General features: G+C 36.8%; 1 protein-coding gene across 2 annotated transcripts in view; it reads left to right on the top strand.

Annotated features, from left to right (window-relative positions):
* LOC144974990 (importin-9-like) overlaps positions 1-20,253 on the top strand; it is a 119,979-nt gene that overhangs the window by 34,321 nt on the left and 65,405 nt on the right. For both annotated transcript variants that reach the window (XM_078918606.1, XM_078918607.1), the window contains exons 7-12: positions 1-50; positions 5,474-5,532; positions 6,665-6,816; positions 9,026-9,124; positions 11,784-11,890; positions 15,503-15,642. The exon at positions 1-50 is cut by the window's left edge and continues 51 nt beyond it. In XM_078918606.1, coding sequence (XP_078774732.1) covers positions 1-50; positions 5,474-5,532; positions 6,665-6,816; positions 9,026-9,124; positions 11,784-11,890; positions 15,503-15,642 — 607 coding nt within the window. The remainder of the gene's footprint in view (positions 51-5,473; positions 5,533-6,664; positions 6,817-9,025; positions 9,125-11,783; positions 11,891-15,502; positions 15,643-20,253) is intronic.

Consider the following 20,253-nt stretch of genomic DNA (forward strand, 5'->3'; position numbering starts at 1 on the left):
CCTGAAATCTTACCCTCCATATGGAAAATTTTCACACAGAGTGCTGACTTGTATCCTTTTTAACAGGTTTTTATTTGAACTGAGAATGACGAAACTTTGTTCAGATAAAGATTTTTGATTTCAGAAATTATGTTGGTGTATTGAGATCTTTCGTGGTGGGTAAGGAGGCCACTTCTGCTGTTCTTCTATCTCCCGGTAATTGTTTTTCTTTTAGAGGTTGCTTTTTGTCCTTGACTTGGAATAAATTGGTTTTTGTCCTGGCCCAAGCTGAATAGGGAAACAGTCAAATGTATTTTATTTTTTTAAAGCATTTGAGTGTATTCCTTTACAGTCTAACAGTTTGAATTGAAGGAGCGTTGTGCTCCAAAATTTAACAAATGTTTCTGTGTATTTCGACAGCAGATTTGCCAGTTAGAGGTGAAAATTTGATGACAAACTGAACATCATAGTGTGAGTAGTTTGCATCAATGCTGTCATTTTCCTTTGATTATGCTTGGACAAGGAACAAAAGTACAACAATCTTGCCACGTCACAGGTCGATCGGGGATGCCACTTTTCTGGTTTTAACCGGAAATCGGCTTTTTTGGCAATTTGACTGGATTCTCGGGATGTGATTGTCTGAAACAAGCCGGAACTTTTAAAAATAAATTTCAGCATTCTATCAAAGTCTTAACTTTTATCACAATTGAGTGACAAACCCTGACCTTTAAATGGCCTTCCGATTGGGCCTATTTCGTGGACCTTATGTTACAGGAGCAGAATGGGTGTTTTCGATTAATAATAAGAGGTAAACCCTTTGATAAAAATGCATTAGAAAAGAGGTCAATCTATCCTCATGCCAGGGTACGGGTTAAGTTCCTACCTTTCAGATTGTATCATTTATAGAACCGGTAGAAATCATCTACTTTTTGAGGCTATTTCCTTTATTGACAGGGTAAATTGTTAGCATGAGTTCTCTATAATTTCCAAATTTTAGACCTGTAGCATATCGAGGGGTGCCTGCGCAAAGGCCGTAACGTCAAAAATTTCAAATTTTCGTTTTTTACATAAATCAGCTTGGTTTGGAGTAAGGTTTATTTCTACAAAAAAATATATGCAAAAATAAATTAATTAATTTTTATTAATTAAAACCCGAACACCGTAACGTTTTTAGACCGATAATGTGACTGCCCAAAAGCCGTAGCGTGTAATACAGACTTAAGACGCTCTAAACAGTGCCTATCAGTCACTGCCCAAAAGCCTTAACAGTAAATACTATTTTACCGCCTGACGAAAAGGTGGAAATGCGGAGGTAAATTTGACTGCCCAAAAACCGTATCTAGCAATAAGGCGTTTGGGCAGGCATAAAATTATGCCACCGTGGTTACAATGGCGAGCGCAATGGCCTTGACTGACTTTACGGTCTTAGAGCAGTGAAAAATATGGGGGTGGAAATGAGAATTATAAGCACCGAAAGACCGTAATGTGGCCTTGTGTGGGATTCTACAAGGACTTTGATGCAATACTGTGTGTGTTACAATCTACACATTTCGACCTTAATGTTCAAGATTGATGGGAATGACAATTGGGTAACACTTATTCCAAGTCTCGAAATTCCCTTCCTGCCAGTATCAATTACAGAATACGACATCACAACTTAAGGGATGGGTCAAGCTCTAGATTATGAGACGTTTTTTTCTTTGGCCACCAATGAAACTTGACAAGTGTAACCATCTTTTATCTTAGCAGGGATTTGTCCTTGCATATTTTAAGGTGGGTGATCCCATGGAATTGAATGTTTATTAATGTGAATGCACTTCCGGTGACATCTTACCAGAATGCTGCACCCTCATCAATTTACTCCACTGTGACTGCACACCTACACAATAATTTCTTATTTTCCCGCGTTTTCACGTGACAAATGTGTATAAGTATGAGCGCTTGATCTTGTCACAGCATCTTTGTTCCATACAAGCAGGATTTTCAAGAGTTTGCAACACGTTTTGTTAACCAAAGAAATTGTTTTATTCTCTCAAAGGTAAGTTTTTCATATTTATTGTTTCATTATCCTGTTATTTTATATCTATCATCTTGTCATACTTTGATCCTAGAAAAACTGTAAACGCGTTACTTCAGCATCCATTGCTTGTGCGACTTTGTGATGTAGGAGTTCAAGTTTTGCCTTATGATCCGAGGTCGAGGAACAATTCCCGCTTGAAGCCGTGCAAAATTGGAATGAGATTACTTGGTTTTGTCCTGGCCCTGGCCTGGCCGGAGTCCTAGCTGGGAGGGAAACCGTCAAATGCATTGTTATTGTTTTGGGAGATTATATTTTTTTCCATGTAAATCATGTCTCTGTTATGTATTATTATATTTGTTATTTTGAATGTATAATGTAAGCATTTGAGTGTATTCCTCTTTGTTGGATTTTGTGTTTGTGTCCGGATAAGACTTATCGGTGATCTCAAACTAATTACATTGGTGGTATGCTCTTGGAATCTACATCTGATCCCTATTTGTTCCCAGTTCCCCTATGTCTTACTTTTTCTTGGGTGCTTTAATTGTAATTCTAGAACTTTTTACTATCCCATTTTCTATCTTTTTACTGGCGCTGATATAACCTAAATCACAGCGTACATAACAATAACAGTTTAGTTGAGACGGTATCCAGTTCCTGACACCTGTTGACCCGGTCACGGTGAGCGGTCAATCACTCAATTTAACAATGTTTTGTTTTATTGTCTGTAAGACACCCATATTGAATGAGTTGAAATATCACTACTTGGTATAAAAGTTTATATTTTCTTCTTTTACTGTGTGTTTTTTATTTTTTCATAGTATTACTAGATTTCTCAATATAAGTTATCAATGAATTTAACAAATTACACAAAAAATATAATGGGTGCAACATTTCAAAAATTGGAGGGAAAAAAACGTTGCTATGGATTTGTTTGAATTTTATGTATTATAAAGACAAGATGTAAATACTTCTCACAAAAAACATATTTGTCCTCAACAAAAATATATCCGCTACGAGCATTCAAACTCGTCAGTGTAGTTTGGGGCTGGTCTTTAACTGCATTGCGTTGATGACAAATTGCATGTTATTCATATCATTGATAATGCCGGATGCTCTTTTTTTCCAATTGTGCTGTTGTTTGGTGACAGTTCTCTGTGCCTTGTTCTCCAAGAAGTCTAAGTCCAAACTTATATTGAGTGATTTGTGGTATGCAGTGGTACTCAGGGAGGTGTGTTTTGGGATTATTTTGTTTGGAAAATATTTTCTGTATGTATCCGTGTAATGTTTTATTGCACTTTGAATATATTGGATTGTGTCTGCTTTGATCGATTATGTGTGTGAAATAAAGTTGTGCACATGACTATAGGCCTTTTTATATTGTCGAAAATCCAATACTGCAAGCGTCGTCAATGATGAGTGGGTCGTGGGTGCAGTTCTTTGTTTGTTGGATAATTGTAAGTGTGAGTTGCTTGTAGACTTTTTCTTGTAAATATTTATGGCAGTGGTTGCCAATGAATGACCTGCTTATGGTAAGCCTGTAGTGTAATGCGGTATTCTGTCCAATTCAGAGGCAATAGGACCATCCCTGAGGGTGAGTGGCTCTTGCATGAGATTTGAAAGTCTCTCCTGCATTTCGGAGTGTGTTGTTATATTCTACTCTGTCGATATCAAACATGCAAGTACAACCTGTTTCAAGGTTGATTTATTTATTATCAGCGTCTTGGCAATGAGCAAATACAAAGAAGCTAATGAGTCGTGTGTTCAATGTGCTTTATAATGTGTACTTTTTACACATAAATTATGAGTGTGTTCCTTGCCTGTCCAATGCCGTGTCAGTCCCATAGACTAAAAAAAAGAATGTCATTAGAATAATTTGAACATTTAAATGGTTTCTTGCGGGAACGTTTCTATTTCTGTGTTAAACAAATCATACCACATGTCCTACATAATGAATTCACTGCTTGGTTATGACTTGCAATTGTGTGGTCCATGCTGTAAGAGAAAATTCAAAATTGACTGAGCGATGTAAGCAATGATATAGTGAATTAATGAATAAAATGAGTTTTAAAACACTGTGTATTACTTCTCATATCCATGCATACATAACATCGTACATATAATTTGGAACAAGAAAAACCAAATACTTCATCCAATTTGGTGAAAGAAAGGAGGAGCAGGAAAATTCTAACATATTTTGAAATTGAACTTGGATCATTTACACGTAAGTCTAATGCTCAACCAGTTGGGCTAAGTTGAGGCCCAACACACAATATCATTTAAAATTAAACATTAGCAAGATAATTCAAATTATGCAATTTAAAAATCAAATTAACTCATCATTGAAAAAATAGAAAAAAAATATAATTAACAATAAAACCGCAGCGAAATATTACATTTCAAGAACAAGACTAAAGAAAAATAATCGTTACAAAATAATGATAACTGAAGACTAAATGAAACTTACCTCATTTCGTAGTAAAACTTGTGCCTTGTAAATCACACCAAAAAAAAAAAGAAATTTATAGGAACGTTTTTTTATAATCTTGAGGTAATTAAACATCGCAATGATTATTTCCCTTTATTAATTTATGAAATATAAGTTCTATCTCTTTAAAGCTAACATCTTGATCTGATTATTATTTTTTTTTTTTTCAAGCAAGCTTTTGTAACGGTTTAGGTTCAAGAGAATTAGTATACTCCATTTTTTAGGTGTGTTTATCTTGTCAAAGTAAAGAGGTAGGAATTCTCCAATATATAGAGGTTCATTTTACTATAACTACTAGTTTATTGTACTACTTAAAGACCATTATGTTGCATGAAAGAAAATATATATGCAATTTCCTACTTTTAATCCAATCTCCCTAATTTTTTCCCCAAAACGTCCTCTCAAGTGACATACCAGGTTGGGAGTTATGGTTTTCTAAACATCTGAAGTTATTTCATTTATTTTACAATTGTGCTTCTTGTGTATTGGTCCTTATCAAAGTCGAGGCAGTTGAATTCTTTCTTTATTTTGTCTGTTCTGAAATTTTGATCTCATGGTGGAAAGTGTCATTTCATAACGATTCAAATGAACTGGAACTAAACCGGGTAATTTAGCAACATTTGGACTAGCCTCTGTCATCTTAAATTTGTTGGTGTTAGTAGTAGTAATTTAAAAGGCAGACTTTTATATTTTGCGATTCGATGAAAGGGGGGGTGAGGGGCATACATCGTCCCCTCATCCCGGACCAAATGGGCGTTCCTTATTTTATTTTTGAAAAGTTGGCAGCTATGATAGGATTTTGTATGTGGAAAATCAGGATTTTGTATGCAGAAAATCCTCTTTTGAAATTCCTTCTAGTTGTGTCGGAAATGCATTTTGGGACAATGGGAATCTATCATCTTCCACCCCGAGCAGAAAAGCTTTAACTTCTCTCTCTGATTTCATGATTTTCAATGCCTACATATTACTATTCTTTAACTCATATATAGATATGTTAGAACAGTTGTCAATAACATAGAGGATTCTGATGACCCAGTGGATTCTGATGGTAATTTTACACTTAAATTTTTAAAGATATGAATTTGCTCTTGCTGATGTCAAAACAACGAACATATCAGAAAAAACACAATCACTAACATTATCACCACTATATTGTGCAGCAATGTGGTCTAGTGGTATGACACTCTCCTTTGGATGGGAAGGTCTTGCGAGTCCCAAATGATGCATAGTTGAAACCTTGGAAAAGGCTCTTTACTCATATCCTCTAACTGTACTCAGGTGTAAAATGAGTACCTGGCTTTTAACAGCATTGTCTAAAACAAAAAAAAATTTGTACTATTCAGACTTGCCAGTCAGTACGATTTTCCGTATTTTAGTATGGATTTTTATAATAAATACTTAAATACGAGAAAATGAGATTAAAAATATGCAACATGGAAAATTTGTTTTAAAAGTGTAAGTTATGGTATATTTAATGGGTGTAAAGACCCTACCATCCCTACCACAATTACTGCAACCACCACCACATCATCATCTCTACCACAACTACTACAACCATCACCACATCATCATCACTACCACCACATCATCATCCCTACCACCACCACTACTACTACAAACGCCACCAGATCATCATCCCTACCACCACTACTACAACTACCACCACACCTTCATTCCTACCACTACTCCTACAACCACCACCACAGTATCATCACTACCACCACTACTACTACAACCACCATCACATCATCATCACTACCACCATTACTACTACAACCACCATCACATCATCATCATCATCATCACTACTACCGCTATATACAACTACCACCAAATCATCATCCCTACCACTACTACTACAACTACGACCACATCATCATCCCTACTACCACCACTACTACTAAAACACCACATCAACATCCCTACTACCACCACTACTACTACAAACACCACCACAACCACAACCATCATCACTACCACCACCACCACCACTACTACTACAACCACCATCGTATCATCAACACTACCATCACTACTACTACTACAACAGCACCACATCATCATCCCTACCACAACTGCTACATCCACTACCACATTTTTTGGGATTTATTTATTTATTTATTTTTTGTACTGAGGTTATGATTTTATTCATAAAAACTTCTTCTTTGTTCTATTTTCAGGGTCGGTTCTAGGCTTTGAGAACCTGGTTTACACAGTCTTTGAATTTGTACACATTCTTATTGAGTCCCCAAAATTCCGCAGTACAATCAAGAAGACTGTTGATCAGATAGTGTACTATATTATTACCTACATGCAGATTACAGAGGATCAGGTAGGATTTTTGCTCTTCATAAAAAGGTATTCATTTTAATCAGTGCAGTTGACTTTGCTTAACTCACTGACTACGGTTGTGGTTTAGTTTCACTGTTGTCTGCCATGGGCGGATGCGGTAACACCACCGCACTGGCTATCGGAATTGTTTGCATGTTATTTACAGGATCCATGCTCAACATTAGGTCTATATTTAGTTCCCTGTCGAATTTGACGGAAGTGGGCGTGACTTAGCGGGAGTTAGCGAGACTTGAACGTGACCAATCATCGTTCAGTTTCACTTTCATTTTTCCCATACTGAGATTCTCAACTGAAGACAGCTTGATTAAATATTTCTGATATTTTTACTTTTAATGTCATGTGATAAGTCTGATAACGATGATGGCGAACCGGATTTCATACCAAGGGGTGGTAGAGGAATTATTTGGATGATGAGTGCCTTCCAGGCACTTCGACTTCGAGTTCAAGTCAAGTTCCAAAAAACCTAAACAAATGACATCTACTTCTACTTCATCATTGTGTCTTCATCATTAGTGAATACTAGTATTTCTATGGACAATACTTATGCGATACAAATAGAGGGGAGTGACATTGAGGGTTCTGGCTCTGATAGTAGTGTTAGTGAGGGATTGGAAACAGAATCACAGGAGCTTGAAGTTTAAACAGTGGACTTTGAAAGTTGGAGTCGGGATTTGACAGATTTTCCAACAATCCCTCCGTTTACAGGGCAAACTATTAAGGATTACATTGACGTGGACACATTAGCACCGTTCTCTGTGAAAGTCAAACCGACCACATGGGGTATCACACTCTATGAGTAGTGTGAGTCCGGATCTGGTTATGTGTATAGATTCGAAATTTACGCTAGAGAGCCAGGCCTATCAAACAGATCTACAGACGTGTTGAGATTGGTTGACCCAATCCTGGATCAGAGCTTCTATCTATACACTGACAATTATTACTCTTGCCTTAAACTGTTCAATGTACTCACTGCTCGACACACTATGTGCACTGGTACAGTACGCTCGAATCAAATGGAGATGCCGAAGGACCTTGCTAAACAAGCACCTCAACCCAGTCATCATGACTATCGACGAAAAAAAATAAATCTTGTGGCACTGATATGGCGGGATAAACGGGATGTCAACATCCTCACTTCTGCCCACAATCCAACAGAAACCGTGACAGTGACAACAAGAAATGTGTGTAGCAATGAAAAGCCAAAAGCTGTAGCTGAATATTATATATACATGTCAGGAGTTACCCATAACGATTATGTTGTACTTACAACTTGCAAGGCAAACATCAAAGTGGACAAACCTCTTCATTCAGTCCTCTGTTCTTATGAACAAAAACAGAGCCATTCACAACCAAAAACCTTGAAAACTCAGAGACTTTGTAATCATGCTTGGCAAGTCACTCACAGAGGAGTCTGTCAGGAAAGGGGCATTACGCCATACCGACCTGAGCCGAGGATGACAACAAAACCAGACCTGGCACTTTGCCTTGACCAAAGTAAAGTCCATTCATTGACTGGAATCCCACCTACAGCTACTAAGAAAAAACCCAAAAGAGACTGCAAAGTATGTTATGACAGGACAGAAAAGATTCCAGGCAAGAAGAAACGTGTAAAGGAGACCTAATATCTCAGCAAAGTGTGCCAAGTTCCACTTTGCATCGAGCCCTGCATCTAATTGTAAAAGTCTACTTTAAAAATGGCTGACTAGAACTTCACTTGGTCTAACACTACAAACATTTTGACCCCTCTAGAAAAAACTCAGCGGTTTTTATAACATACCAACATACAAAACTGTGTGTAACCTTGAATGTTTATAGTCTGGTTGTTATAATTTAATGAGAAGTAATCACCAAAATGGCTGTCTAAAAACACTAACAAAGAGCTGAGTGACATCAATTTTGTTTCTGGTATACCCGATGGCAACAATGATAAAGTGATTTCATAGGTAGGTAAACATGTGTTCGCATTGGTCGGTAACAAAGTGATTTAGTTCTCTGTGAGTAGGTTTTTTTTTGTTTAAGTGTACGAGATGGCGCTATTATTATTATTATTATTATTATTATTATTATTATTATTATTATTATTATTATTATTATTATTATTATTATTATTATTATTATTATTATATTATTATTATCCAGAGGTTGCACTGTAATAACCTGTCATTAAAAAACAATTTTTTAAATTCAAGGTACGTCTTTGGAGTAATAATCCAGATCAATTTGTAGAGGATGAGGATGATGACACATTTTCTTATTCAGTCAGAATATCAGCTCATGAATTGCTTCTGGTGAGTTGCGCTTATTTGGTTTCTATGTGTTTCTAATACTTTTCTGTAAAAAATAAAAAATTCAAAGGACTATTATGGTTTAAGCATAGTTAAAAAAAAGGCTAATTTATAGTACTACATTTGTTCATTGCTGACTTCTTCCCTTATGCTATGAAAGTGAAAGAATTTTACTTTAATAATATTATTATGGGCCCTAAAGATATGAATAACATTATTTTAGCGGATGATAACAAGTAAATCCTCTTTTGATTATAAAAATTTGGCCATATAAACACTAAAAGCGGGTTTTGTGGTATTATGACTATAACCGCTTTCATTTAACCAAGATGGGTTAGAGACAACTTTTTATGATATAATTTTGGTATGCTGTTTAAAATGCTCACCTCGACATCGATACCACGAAGATCATTTGTCTAACTTCTAAAAAAGTGATTCATCTGTAAAAAAAATGCCGTCCCATATATCCCAGTCCTGGAGTTCCCTTGCCCATTTCAGTCGAATAACTTTGTGCAAGGTGGTCATCTTTGGTCATGTTTATTCGGAATCAGAATAATGAAATGGTGATATTCAAGTTTGATAATGCCTCGGCATATAGTCTGGACAAATATCTGCTTTTTTAAATGATTCAAATGTAAGGGCGATGAACCAGTTGCCAGCTGTGTCACCTGACATGAATCCCATTGAACATGATATGTGGGATTTTATGAAAGGAAAGCTGATAAAGAGAAGAAAAGAATAAAAAGACAAGAAAGCTGTATAAGATTCTATGAATTATTCAACAGACATGATTCAGCTTGGACTGATATACCAACAGAAACAGTCACTCAGGTAACATTATCATCGAGGCAAAGAGTTGTGGCATTGATCAATTATAACGGCGGACATTCAAAATACTGGGTGGGATTCCTGACCTCCCATAATGGGCAGGGAGGCATGTACTGTCTTCTATCCCTCTATTTCTGTATACAACATACTTTCTGTCTTTGTCTTGGAATGAGATTACTTGGTTTTGTCCGGGCCCTGGCTGGGAGGGAAACAGTCAAATGTATAGTTAGAGTTGTGGGAGATGATGTTTTTTGTCTTGTAAATAATCTCTTATTATTTTTGTTTTACATATATATGATTTGTAAACATTTGAATGTGTTCCTCTTAGATGGCACCTGTGCTTGTGTCAGGATGAGACATTTATCATTTAGGTGATCTCAAACTAAATATTTTGATCGCATGCTCTTGGAATCTACATCTGTTCCTTATGAACTCATTCCCCTTTATGTTCCTTTTTCTTGGGTACCTTATTAAATATCTGCATTTTTTCAACAGTTTACACACATTCCATAAATTATACATCAAAAGAAAACTAATTTTGTCTAGTTTCCAAATGTCATTGTATTGTTCCAACCAATACCGGATAAATGTCTTTATTGTCCATAAAAATGGCATTTGTCATTTAGTTACACTTGATATAACGGTATATAATAACTATAACATTGAACAGATATTTCACTCCTCTCTCTCTCTCTCTCTCTCTCTCTCTCTCTCTCTCTCTCTCTCTCTCTCTCTCTCTCTCTCTCTCTCTCTCCTCTCTCTCTCTCTCTCTCTCCTCTCTCTCCTCTCTCTCTCTCTCTCTCTCACACACACACACACACATAAACAGATGCATTTTATTTTCAATTTGTTACAATTGTGGCAACTTGAGAGATATTCAATATTTTTTATTGCTGATGGAATGAACATTGATTGGTACTTGTTAGTTCTACATTTAATATGACAAAACCTTCGCCCAGATGGTAAAAGATTGAATAAATGGTATAAAATATGTTATTTATTGTTGGTAATTGCGAATGCTTTTCCATGAATTCTTTCTGCTCCATCAAGAGGATGGTTTATTATTCTTGCTGTGTCTCTGGTAGATTTTGAAAATTTTGACATCCGCCAAACCATATAGTGCAGCCAAACGCAATTACACTTTTAATCAATGAGTCATAAACTCTAAACATAGTTTTCTTCCCTCCTTGAAATGTTCTCAATTTCCATAGGATATATAATCTTTGGGATACTTTCTTAGTTATTATATTAATATGTTGAGAGAAATTGAGAGAACTGTAAATAGTTATTCCTAAATATTTAAAATATTGAACATCATCTTTACCGATCATGACACAATTCAAGTCGGTTTTTTGTTTTACACCAAACGCTTGTTCTTTCAATATTTAATTCAAGCTGATTTTGTTTACACCAATCAGTGAAGATATTAATTTGTTTGAAATAATTCTTTTCGGTAACTTTATCTTTTAAATAAACCAAGAATAGCAGTATCATCTGCATATTTCACTATAAGACAATTTTCAAACGATGGTCTGCAGTCGTTGGCGTATCAGCACCACCACACCATCATTCCTAAGACAACTACTACTACAATTACCACCACCACATCATCATTCGCACCACCATAACTACTACAATCAACACCACATCATCTTCCCTACCAATACTACTATTGCTACAACTATCAACTAATCATCATCTTTCCCATAACTATTACAACCATCACCACATCATCATCCCTACCACCACTACTACTACAACCACAACCACGTCATCTACCCTAATTTATTGAATAATTTCTTTTTTGTTAATTTGTTTAATGCCACATCAACAGACTATTGACCAATATTTCCCAACTGACTGTCCACCTGCCATTTGTCAAGCCATTACTAAGCATCTCCAAGAATCTGAAGTCTTTAAAAGGAATGGCAACCTTGAATGGTTTGTATTGAACACTTTTCTTTGCTCATCCAAGACAACTAGACATTTGTCCATTGGCCATCAATACGTGTACTCAGATATTTGTAAGTTTGTTAAGTACATTATTAAAGGACACAGCTCGATGGTCCGAAATGTTGTGCTCAATGTCATTGACTATGCTTCATTGCATGAGCCATTTACGTCACAATCCTATCATCTCTTGACTAGACAAATGTTGCTCTTTGATTTTTAAAATGCAAGGTAATTCTCTTGGTGTCTTGTGTCTTATCTTTGTGGGGTGAAAGGTGACAATTGGAATACTATGTGTTGACAATGAAGTAGTGGTGGCGTTATCATCATAGTCATAGTCAAAGGCTTATATTACAACTTGTGAGCCACATGTGTCAAAATATGACAGCTTCTAATTGTAGTACATGATGTATCACATTTCCATAGATTCCTACATGTCAACGCAATTTTCAGTCCTTCATTTATTTCCCTTAAGGACAAATGACACCAAGATGCGATTTTTTTTTCTATAAGTAGTCTGTTGGGAGCCCTTTTTGTCCCAACATTTACAATTTATGTCAAGTAAGTGCCATACTCAAGGACATAATGCCAGAATAGAGTCATTTTCATCCTGTCATTGACCACGAAATTATTTAAACCTTTTAGTATGATTATTCTCTATAACTTATGTTTTTGCAGTCACAAGTTGTCTTTAGACAAACCAATTTTTGTAAACAAATATAAAGTTGTCATAATGTGAAACTTTTTTACTACTTAAAAATATGAAAAGTTATACATCATAGGTAGGAATATCCCGCTATTTAACGGTTTCCTGTTGAGTTAAAATCAATGTCCCGCTTTAAATCCGCTATTTTCAAATTTTGATTTCCAGAAATTTTAACAGAAATTAAAAATACCAATGTAATCATCATCTACATCACCATCATCACCACTACTACCTCTACTATAATCACCACCACCACATCTTCAACACTATTACCACTACTAAACCACCACTACCACCACCACATCATTATCACTACCACCACTACTACACCAACATCATATCATTATCACTACTACCACCACATCATCATCACTACTCAACAATCACCATATCATCATCATCATCATCATCATCATCATCATCATCATCATCATCACAACTCCCACTACTACAACCACCATGATACCATCACTAATACAACCACCACATTATCACCACCATCACTACTGGAACCACCATCACCACATCATCATCACTACTACAATACACTCCAGATAATCGCAACGCCTTGGGATCAGCGAAAATGCTGTGATTCACCGAAGTTGCAATTAACCGAAGTTTAGTTTCCTGTCCATAGTTGCAGCATTTTACACATGTACAATAAACTCAAACCAGTTATGTAAACATTGTTCTTAGTCCACCACAGACTGAGCAATTTCATTGAAACAAAAAGTATTTGGCACCCCTGTATAGATTTTGACAAGCAAAAGCAGCTTTGATGCAAGCCGATATCTTATTCAGATTGCTCAACATTTGTAACAGTCAAAGAGATTAGCCGTGATGAGATACAATGAGCTTTAACCAAACCCATTGATCACAATGCACAGTTGTCAATCCCAAAACAAAGGATATCGCTGTCTCTCCTTACAACTGTCATTGTCTACCTGTTATCTCGACTATGCCTAGCTCTCTCGCCTCCTATCGAATGGTTACAAATGACCTCACAAACCCAAACTCCTACAACATCCACCTCCACCACATCATCATCACTGCCTCCACGACCACAATCACTACCACTACGTCACCATCATCACTACTACTACTCTACCATTACTTCAACCACCACCACTACATTATCATCATTATTACCACTACAACAAATACCACCACCATGTCATCATCACTACTGCTACTACCCTACCTTTACCCCAACCACCACCTCCACAACATCATCTCTATTACCACTCCTACAACCACCACCACATCATCATTACTACTACCACTACTATAACCACCACCACCAGGTCATTGCTTCACTGCTACTACTACTACAGCCACAACCACTGCATAAACATCCCTACTGCCTTTACTACAACCACCACCACCACCACCACTTCATCATCACTATTACCACTACTATAACCGCCACCACCAGGTCATTGCTTCACTGCTACCACTACTACAGCCACAACCACTGCATACACACCCCTACTGCCTTTACTACAACCACTACCATAGCCACATTATCGTCACTACTACAATTATTACAACCACCATCATTGTATCATCACTACTGCAACTACCACCACATCTTCATCACTACTTAAACCATGATAACCAGTACCACCACTCACCATCATCACTACTACCACTTCTGCAACTACAACCACCAGTACATTGTCCACATCACTACAATCACTATCAGAACATCATCATCACTAATAGAACTATAGCGGCCATTACATCGTCATCATAATTATTGATTTATTTGTAATTTATCAATAATAATTAAATTAATATTTTCATATTGATAACAATATCATATGTTACATTCATCATCATCATCATCATCATCATTTTGCAGTGCTCTGCACCCTTGTTCTGAGGAGGACCACTTTTCCATCTGTAATCATTTTCAATTTTTACCTATGATACATACAAATGGTATATAAAATGTACCTCTACCCCTCCCCTCTCATAATGAAGATGATGATATGATGAGGATGATGATGATGACGAAGAGGGTGAAGCAGGTTATGATGATGAAGCCAAAATATTTTAAAAAATAAACTAGTGTGTGTGTGTCTGTCTGTGTGTCTGTCTGTGTGTCTGTGTGTGTGTGTGTGTGTGTGTGTATGCATGTGATGAACTGTCACTGAATGTCCCTACTAAGAGTCTCTGATAACCACGCAAAAATTATCTCCACAATTCTATATGACTCGAGATGCATCTCCCAGTTCGAATGAATTGATCTCCTGATCATTCGTTGATTATCTGCGGATAATTTTGATGACTATTTGTTTATCCCGTTGGTCAGTAATTTAACGATAAAGATAGTATGGTCTTGTGGAAACTCGTACCGAAGTCTGTATTTTGCCATTGTCTAAATTAAACACAATATTGGTTGAGTGCAAGCATTAAGTGAAGCTGGAAATAGAATTGTAAGCTTAAATAATGAAACTTAATTTAATTCACATTCACATGCGATGGAGAAGGATGACAGTAGTATTTAAAACTGAAATTACAAAAAAAAAACAACCAAAAATAAAAACAGATGAAAACAATGAATTCCCTTTCTGACTCTCATAGAGAGTGACCAAAGTGATTTAGAAAAAAAAAGAAATATATATATATATATATATATATATTTTATATATATATATATATATATATATATATATATATATATATATATATATAAGAGAGAGAGAGAGAGAGAGAGAGAGAGAGAGAAGAGAGAGAGAGAGAGAGAGAGAGAGAGAGAGAGAGAAAGAAAGAAAGAGAGAGAAGAGAGAGAGAGTGAGTTTGGGCTCTTCAGTCTGAATTTATCTGAACTTCTTGTCCATGTTATTTGTTCCATTCGTTTCTTTACCCCCTCCACTCCCGCTGCATTTCAGGTGGAAAATTCACGAGGCATGCATGTTGACTTTAGGCAATGCCAAGGATGCGATGGTAAAAAACATCAAGTCAGGGACAGTGCAGTTTGACCTCATCGGGTTCTTTGAAAATGTTGTGTTGGCTGATATGAGTTTTAATAGTAAGTTTTGTTTATTTTATAATTAAATGAATGACAATGACAATTTCAGTTTCGTTTTGAATGCATTGAGAAGAATTTTTACAATTGTAGGTTGTCAACAGATCAGCAAATTGCTTTGTGCATTGAGGACTATTTCACATGACTCCTTATAGCCTACTACTTCTCGTCTAATAGCATTATATTCAGCAAAATGTTAGGTGTTTTTGGCTATTGACTACAAATATAATGAGGGGTGGAGATTTTTCAGATTTTTCTGCTTTTGCTGATTTTTTTTGTTTGTTTTTTGTTGTTGTGGGAATAGGGTAAGAGGGGGGAAGGAGCAATTTGACTTTTCATGGACCATAACTGTGAGCAGTCAGATTGCACTTTAATTGGTCATGATTACAGCACTTGTACTGAATCATTTCACAAATCATTGTTTCCAGACATAATGTAATTCTCTATTCTGATTGGCTCATCAATCCTTAATGTCTTTCAATTTAGAATCACAACGTTGGTTGTCAGATACATTTATTAATTTGTCAACTGAGCAGTTTTTCTTTATCAAAATCTAGATTTAGATCAGTAACATACAATATCTGTCATTCAATCATTTTTCTTTGTAAAAGTTTTAGGACTGCTCAGTTCTCAGCAGCGTGACCCAGCAGTATAGTCCTTGCTTCATACCAAGTTCATATACCCTCTGCATTCTGTGGCTTTGAGCAAGTCACCTAGCTCCTGCTCTGCTTGAGGCATTGCATGCCTGGGTGGGGATCCTGACCTCCCATAGTGGGCAGGGGGGTACATACTGTGTCTTCTATCCCCTTATATCTGTTTTCCAGCATGCTTTCTGTCTTTTTCTTGGCATGAGATTACTTGGTTTTGTCCTGGCCCTGGCCGGAGTCCTAGCTGGGAGGGAAACAGTCAAATGCATAGTTATTGTTTTGGGAGATGTTTTTTTTTTCCCTTGTAAATCATCTCTCTGTTATGTATTATTATATTTGTTATTTTTAATTTATAATGCAAGCATTTGAGTGTATTCTTCTTTGTTGGATTTTGTGCTTGTGTCTGGATGAGACTTATAGGTGATCTCAAACTAAGTACATTGGTGGTATGCTCTTGGATTCTACATCCCTATTTGTTCCCAGTTCCCCTATGTCTTACTTTTTCTTGGGTGCTTTATTTGTAATTCTAGAACTTTTTACTATCCTATTTTCTTCCTTTTTACTGGCGCTGATATAACCTAAATGTGTTGCAAGCGCCGAAAAACCCTTAAAAACAAAAACAGCATTGCATGCAGCTGAGGCCTGGGTTATTCCAATCTTCCCTTGGAATAGACCCAAAAGACAAATTTCTCCTGTTGTGTGTGGATACCCATAGTGGGCAGAGAGGTACTTACTGCGTCTTCTACCCCCCTATATCTGTTTTCCAACTTGCTTTCTTTATTTGTCTTGGAATGAGATTACTTGGTTTTGTCCTGGTCCTGGCCAGATGCCCTGGCTGAGAGGGAAACAGTCAAATGTATAGTTACTTTTGGGAGATGATATTTATTTTCTTGTAAATCATTTCTCTGTTATTCACTGTATTATGTTTTCTTTAAATTATATATGATTTGTAAAACATTTGAGTGTATTCCTCTTAGGGGGACCTGTGCTTGTGTCTGGATGAGACTTTTAGTGATCTCAAACTAAGTACTTTGATAGTGTGCTCTTGGAATCTACACCTGTTTCTTATTTGAACCAATTCCCCTTTGTCTTACCTTTACTTGGGTGCTTTCATTGTAATTCTAGTACTTTTTACTATCCCATTTTCTTCCTTTTTACTGGCTTGAGTTATATTTTTTTGAAATTATATGTCTTTATATGGAAATATGTCAATGAATGAGGGTTTACCTTTGAGCATAATAAACTCAGTTTTTATATTATTTATTTGTTTAATTTTTAGTGGGCAGGGAGGCAGTTGCGGTGTCTTCTATCCACCTACATCTGCTTTCTGTCTTTGTCTTGGAATAAGATTACTTGGTTTTATCCTGGCCCCAGCTGGAGAGTAGTGACCTCTTGACCCAGCATCTCAACCAAACGATCTGCTGGTAAACCACAATGAGGGTGGAAGTGAAACTACTTACTGTATTTTTACTGTGCCTTCCTGGAGCGTCACACAAAAAACTCATTGACTCAAAGTAGAATAGGGACGGTTCGTAAATCTCCTCTACTACAGGTCCGGACGGTTCAGATGATTTCATTTTTTCTTTTCTTTTCTCCATGCACTTCTCAAACTGTTTATCTTTACTTTACTCCTGTTAGTGTCAGGATAACATATCTTAACAAAATCCAACAGCTCATCATATGCCCGTTCCCTTTTTAATTTATTGAAATAGTCCTTACTTTTGACCTTCCAGAGGCACTCCTTCTCTCTGAAGAGTTTGATGAATTGAATAGTTCTAAGTTGTTTTTTTCCACGATGCCACCTCAGGTTTTAAGATAAAGCACATAGATAAACTCAGCACAAAATGCCTGTCAACTTTATAATTACAGTTACATTGTCATTGTGTGTATGAAGAAGGTGCATGTATATGTGTGCATGTGTGTGTGTGTGTGTGTTTGTTTATTAGACCTGTAAATTCTCAGTCAATTAACTGAAATCAGTCAATTCATCAAATTCAAATATTTTAAAAAAGGAAAGAAAGAAATGAAGAAAGAAAGAATTCATGAATCCTAGTTGAATGACCGTTAAGTAGTTAGGAATGTTCCACAGCGCTACGCATAGCTCATGGGCCGTTTATATTAACGATAGATATATTGCCAAGGCTAAGAAACACTTTTTAGAATTACCGTGTCTGAACACATCCCAGTGTATTTTCACACAGCCTTCGTGAAATTATTTTTTCACTTTCCAAACCTGTCGTGATCCCAATGGTAGCCAATTTTAACTGAGCCGCTGAGCAATAAATTTCACTGTTTCGTCTAAGCCAAAATTGACCACATTTACCTGGAGGGAAGTAAAAGTATAAAAAAAAGTAAAGTGCGTAAGCCGGAGGTTCGTTATGTAGACGCCTTCAAATTGAAAGTTAGGGATTGCTTCAGTACATCTTGATTGCCTCACATTGTAAACAAACTGGTTGACCGTTTCTAGTTTCTTCACTGATTGGGTACCTAATTATAAGGAACAATGGTAAGTAGCCTAATTAATTCCAGCGCAAATTAGTTTTCTGCCATAGTTTTGCTCAAGCGAGCTTGCTGTTTACTATTCATTTCGATTCTTTGGATTTTTCCGCTACGACGAATTACAAAAAGTTTCAGTCAATTTTTATAGAGCTCATTTACAGGTCTAGTTTATTAATCAGTGTGTATGTGTGTGTGTATGCAGACCTGCCGTTCATACCGATTAATCGGTATCATACCGATTTGCAAGACCTTTTTTTCGTATTTACCGATTTCCCGATTTACTTGCCGATCGTACCGATTTCCCGATCTGCATGCCGATCGTACCGATTTCACCAAGTGACCAAGGGCCCGCAGCCCTCCACCCCTCTCTTTTACGTTTACTTTGTGCTTTACGTTGCACGTTAAAATTTTCAAGTCTCGTGAACTTTGACCCGTCCCGCGATACCTCGATAGATCACATGACGTAGCGAGCCTCTTTGTGATGCCCTCACACAGATAGAAAACACACACGGCGCGTTATTTAGTTTTCATTTCCTTTGTGAAGCGACAGCGAGCTGTACTGGTAAACCACCGCGGTCCCTGGCTTCTGACTCGTTACCAAGTGCCACCATCTTTAAATAAGTTAGTAGTCCGATTGCCAGATTGGCGTTGTGCGTGTCATTTTGGGTGTTGGGGAAAAATAGGGGGGGGGGAAGGTTGTGACGCTTTGGTTAGTTTGGGTTTGAGTGACAAGTGTCAAATTGTGACACTTGGGATCGACCAAAAAGGTAAGGAGGCTATTAAAGCCTTATGTTTTCTTAATAAATATTGTTTCTTATGCTTCGACCTCTAATTTTACGTCTCATACTGATTTTTTGCCCCAGATACTGATTTTTTTACAATGTCATACTGATTTCCTTTTTCGTGAAGTGGCAGGTCTGTGTATGCGTGTGTTTTGTGTCACTGAGTCGGTTGGGGGCTGGGGGAATAGAGGGAAGTTATGCGAGGGAAACAGATTTCTTTCCAACAGGGATTGTTGATATTATTTTTTTCAATTAATAAACGAATAAAACCCCAAAAGTACATTGTGCTTGGTATCAAACTCATGGTAAATTGGACACTGGACACGAATCTGGCATTAAAAAAGCAAAATTTGTCACTTTTTAATATTTTTTTCTCCAACATCCACCCTTCAGTCCAGTGGTTTCCAGTAAAAATATTGAGCATGCCATAAAATCTCTGGACTCTGCCGCGGCCTTGAAACCTTCATCATAACCGAAGGAAATTCGGCCAACATTATGATTTTTTTGGCCTCAGACCTGCTGGAGGCTGGGACTCGTAGTGTAGGCCCCCTGTTAACAGTTTTGTAACCATTTGTGGGTCGTGTATTGCATTAAACTATTTATTTTATTTGTACCTTGCCCTTCATGCTGCTATTTGTGCAAATTTTATCACTACGAAATAGATACATTTACATCCATTTTTCTGA

Source organism: Berghia stephanieae, chromosome 6, assembly GCF_034508935.2.
Source record: "Berghia stephanieae isolate SIO BIC M18660-M18661 chromosome 6, UCSD_Bste_1.3, whole genome shotgun sequence".
Taxonomy (NCBI): Eukaryota; Metazoa; Mollusca; class Gastropoda; order Nudibranchia; family Aeolidiidae; genus Berghia; species Berghia stephanieae.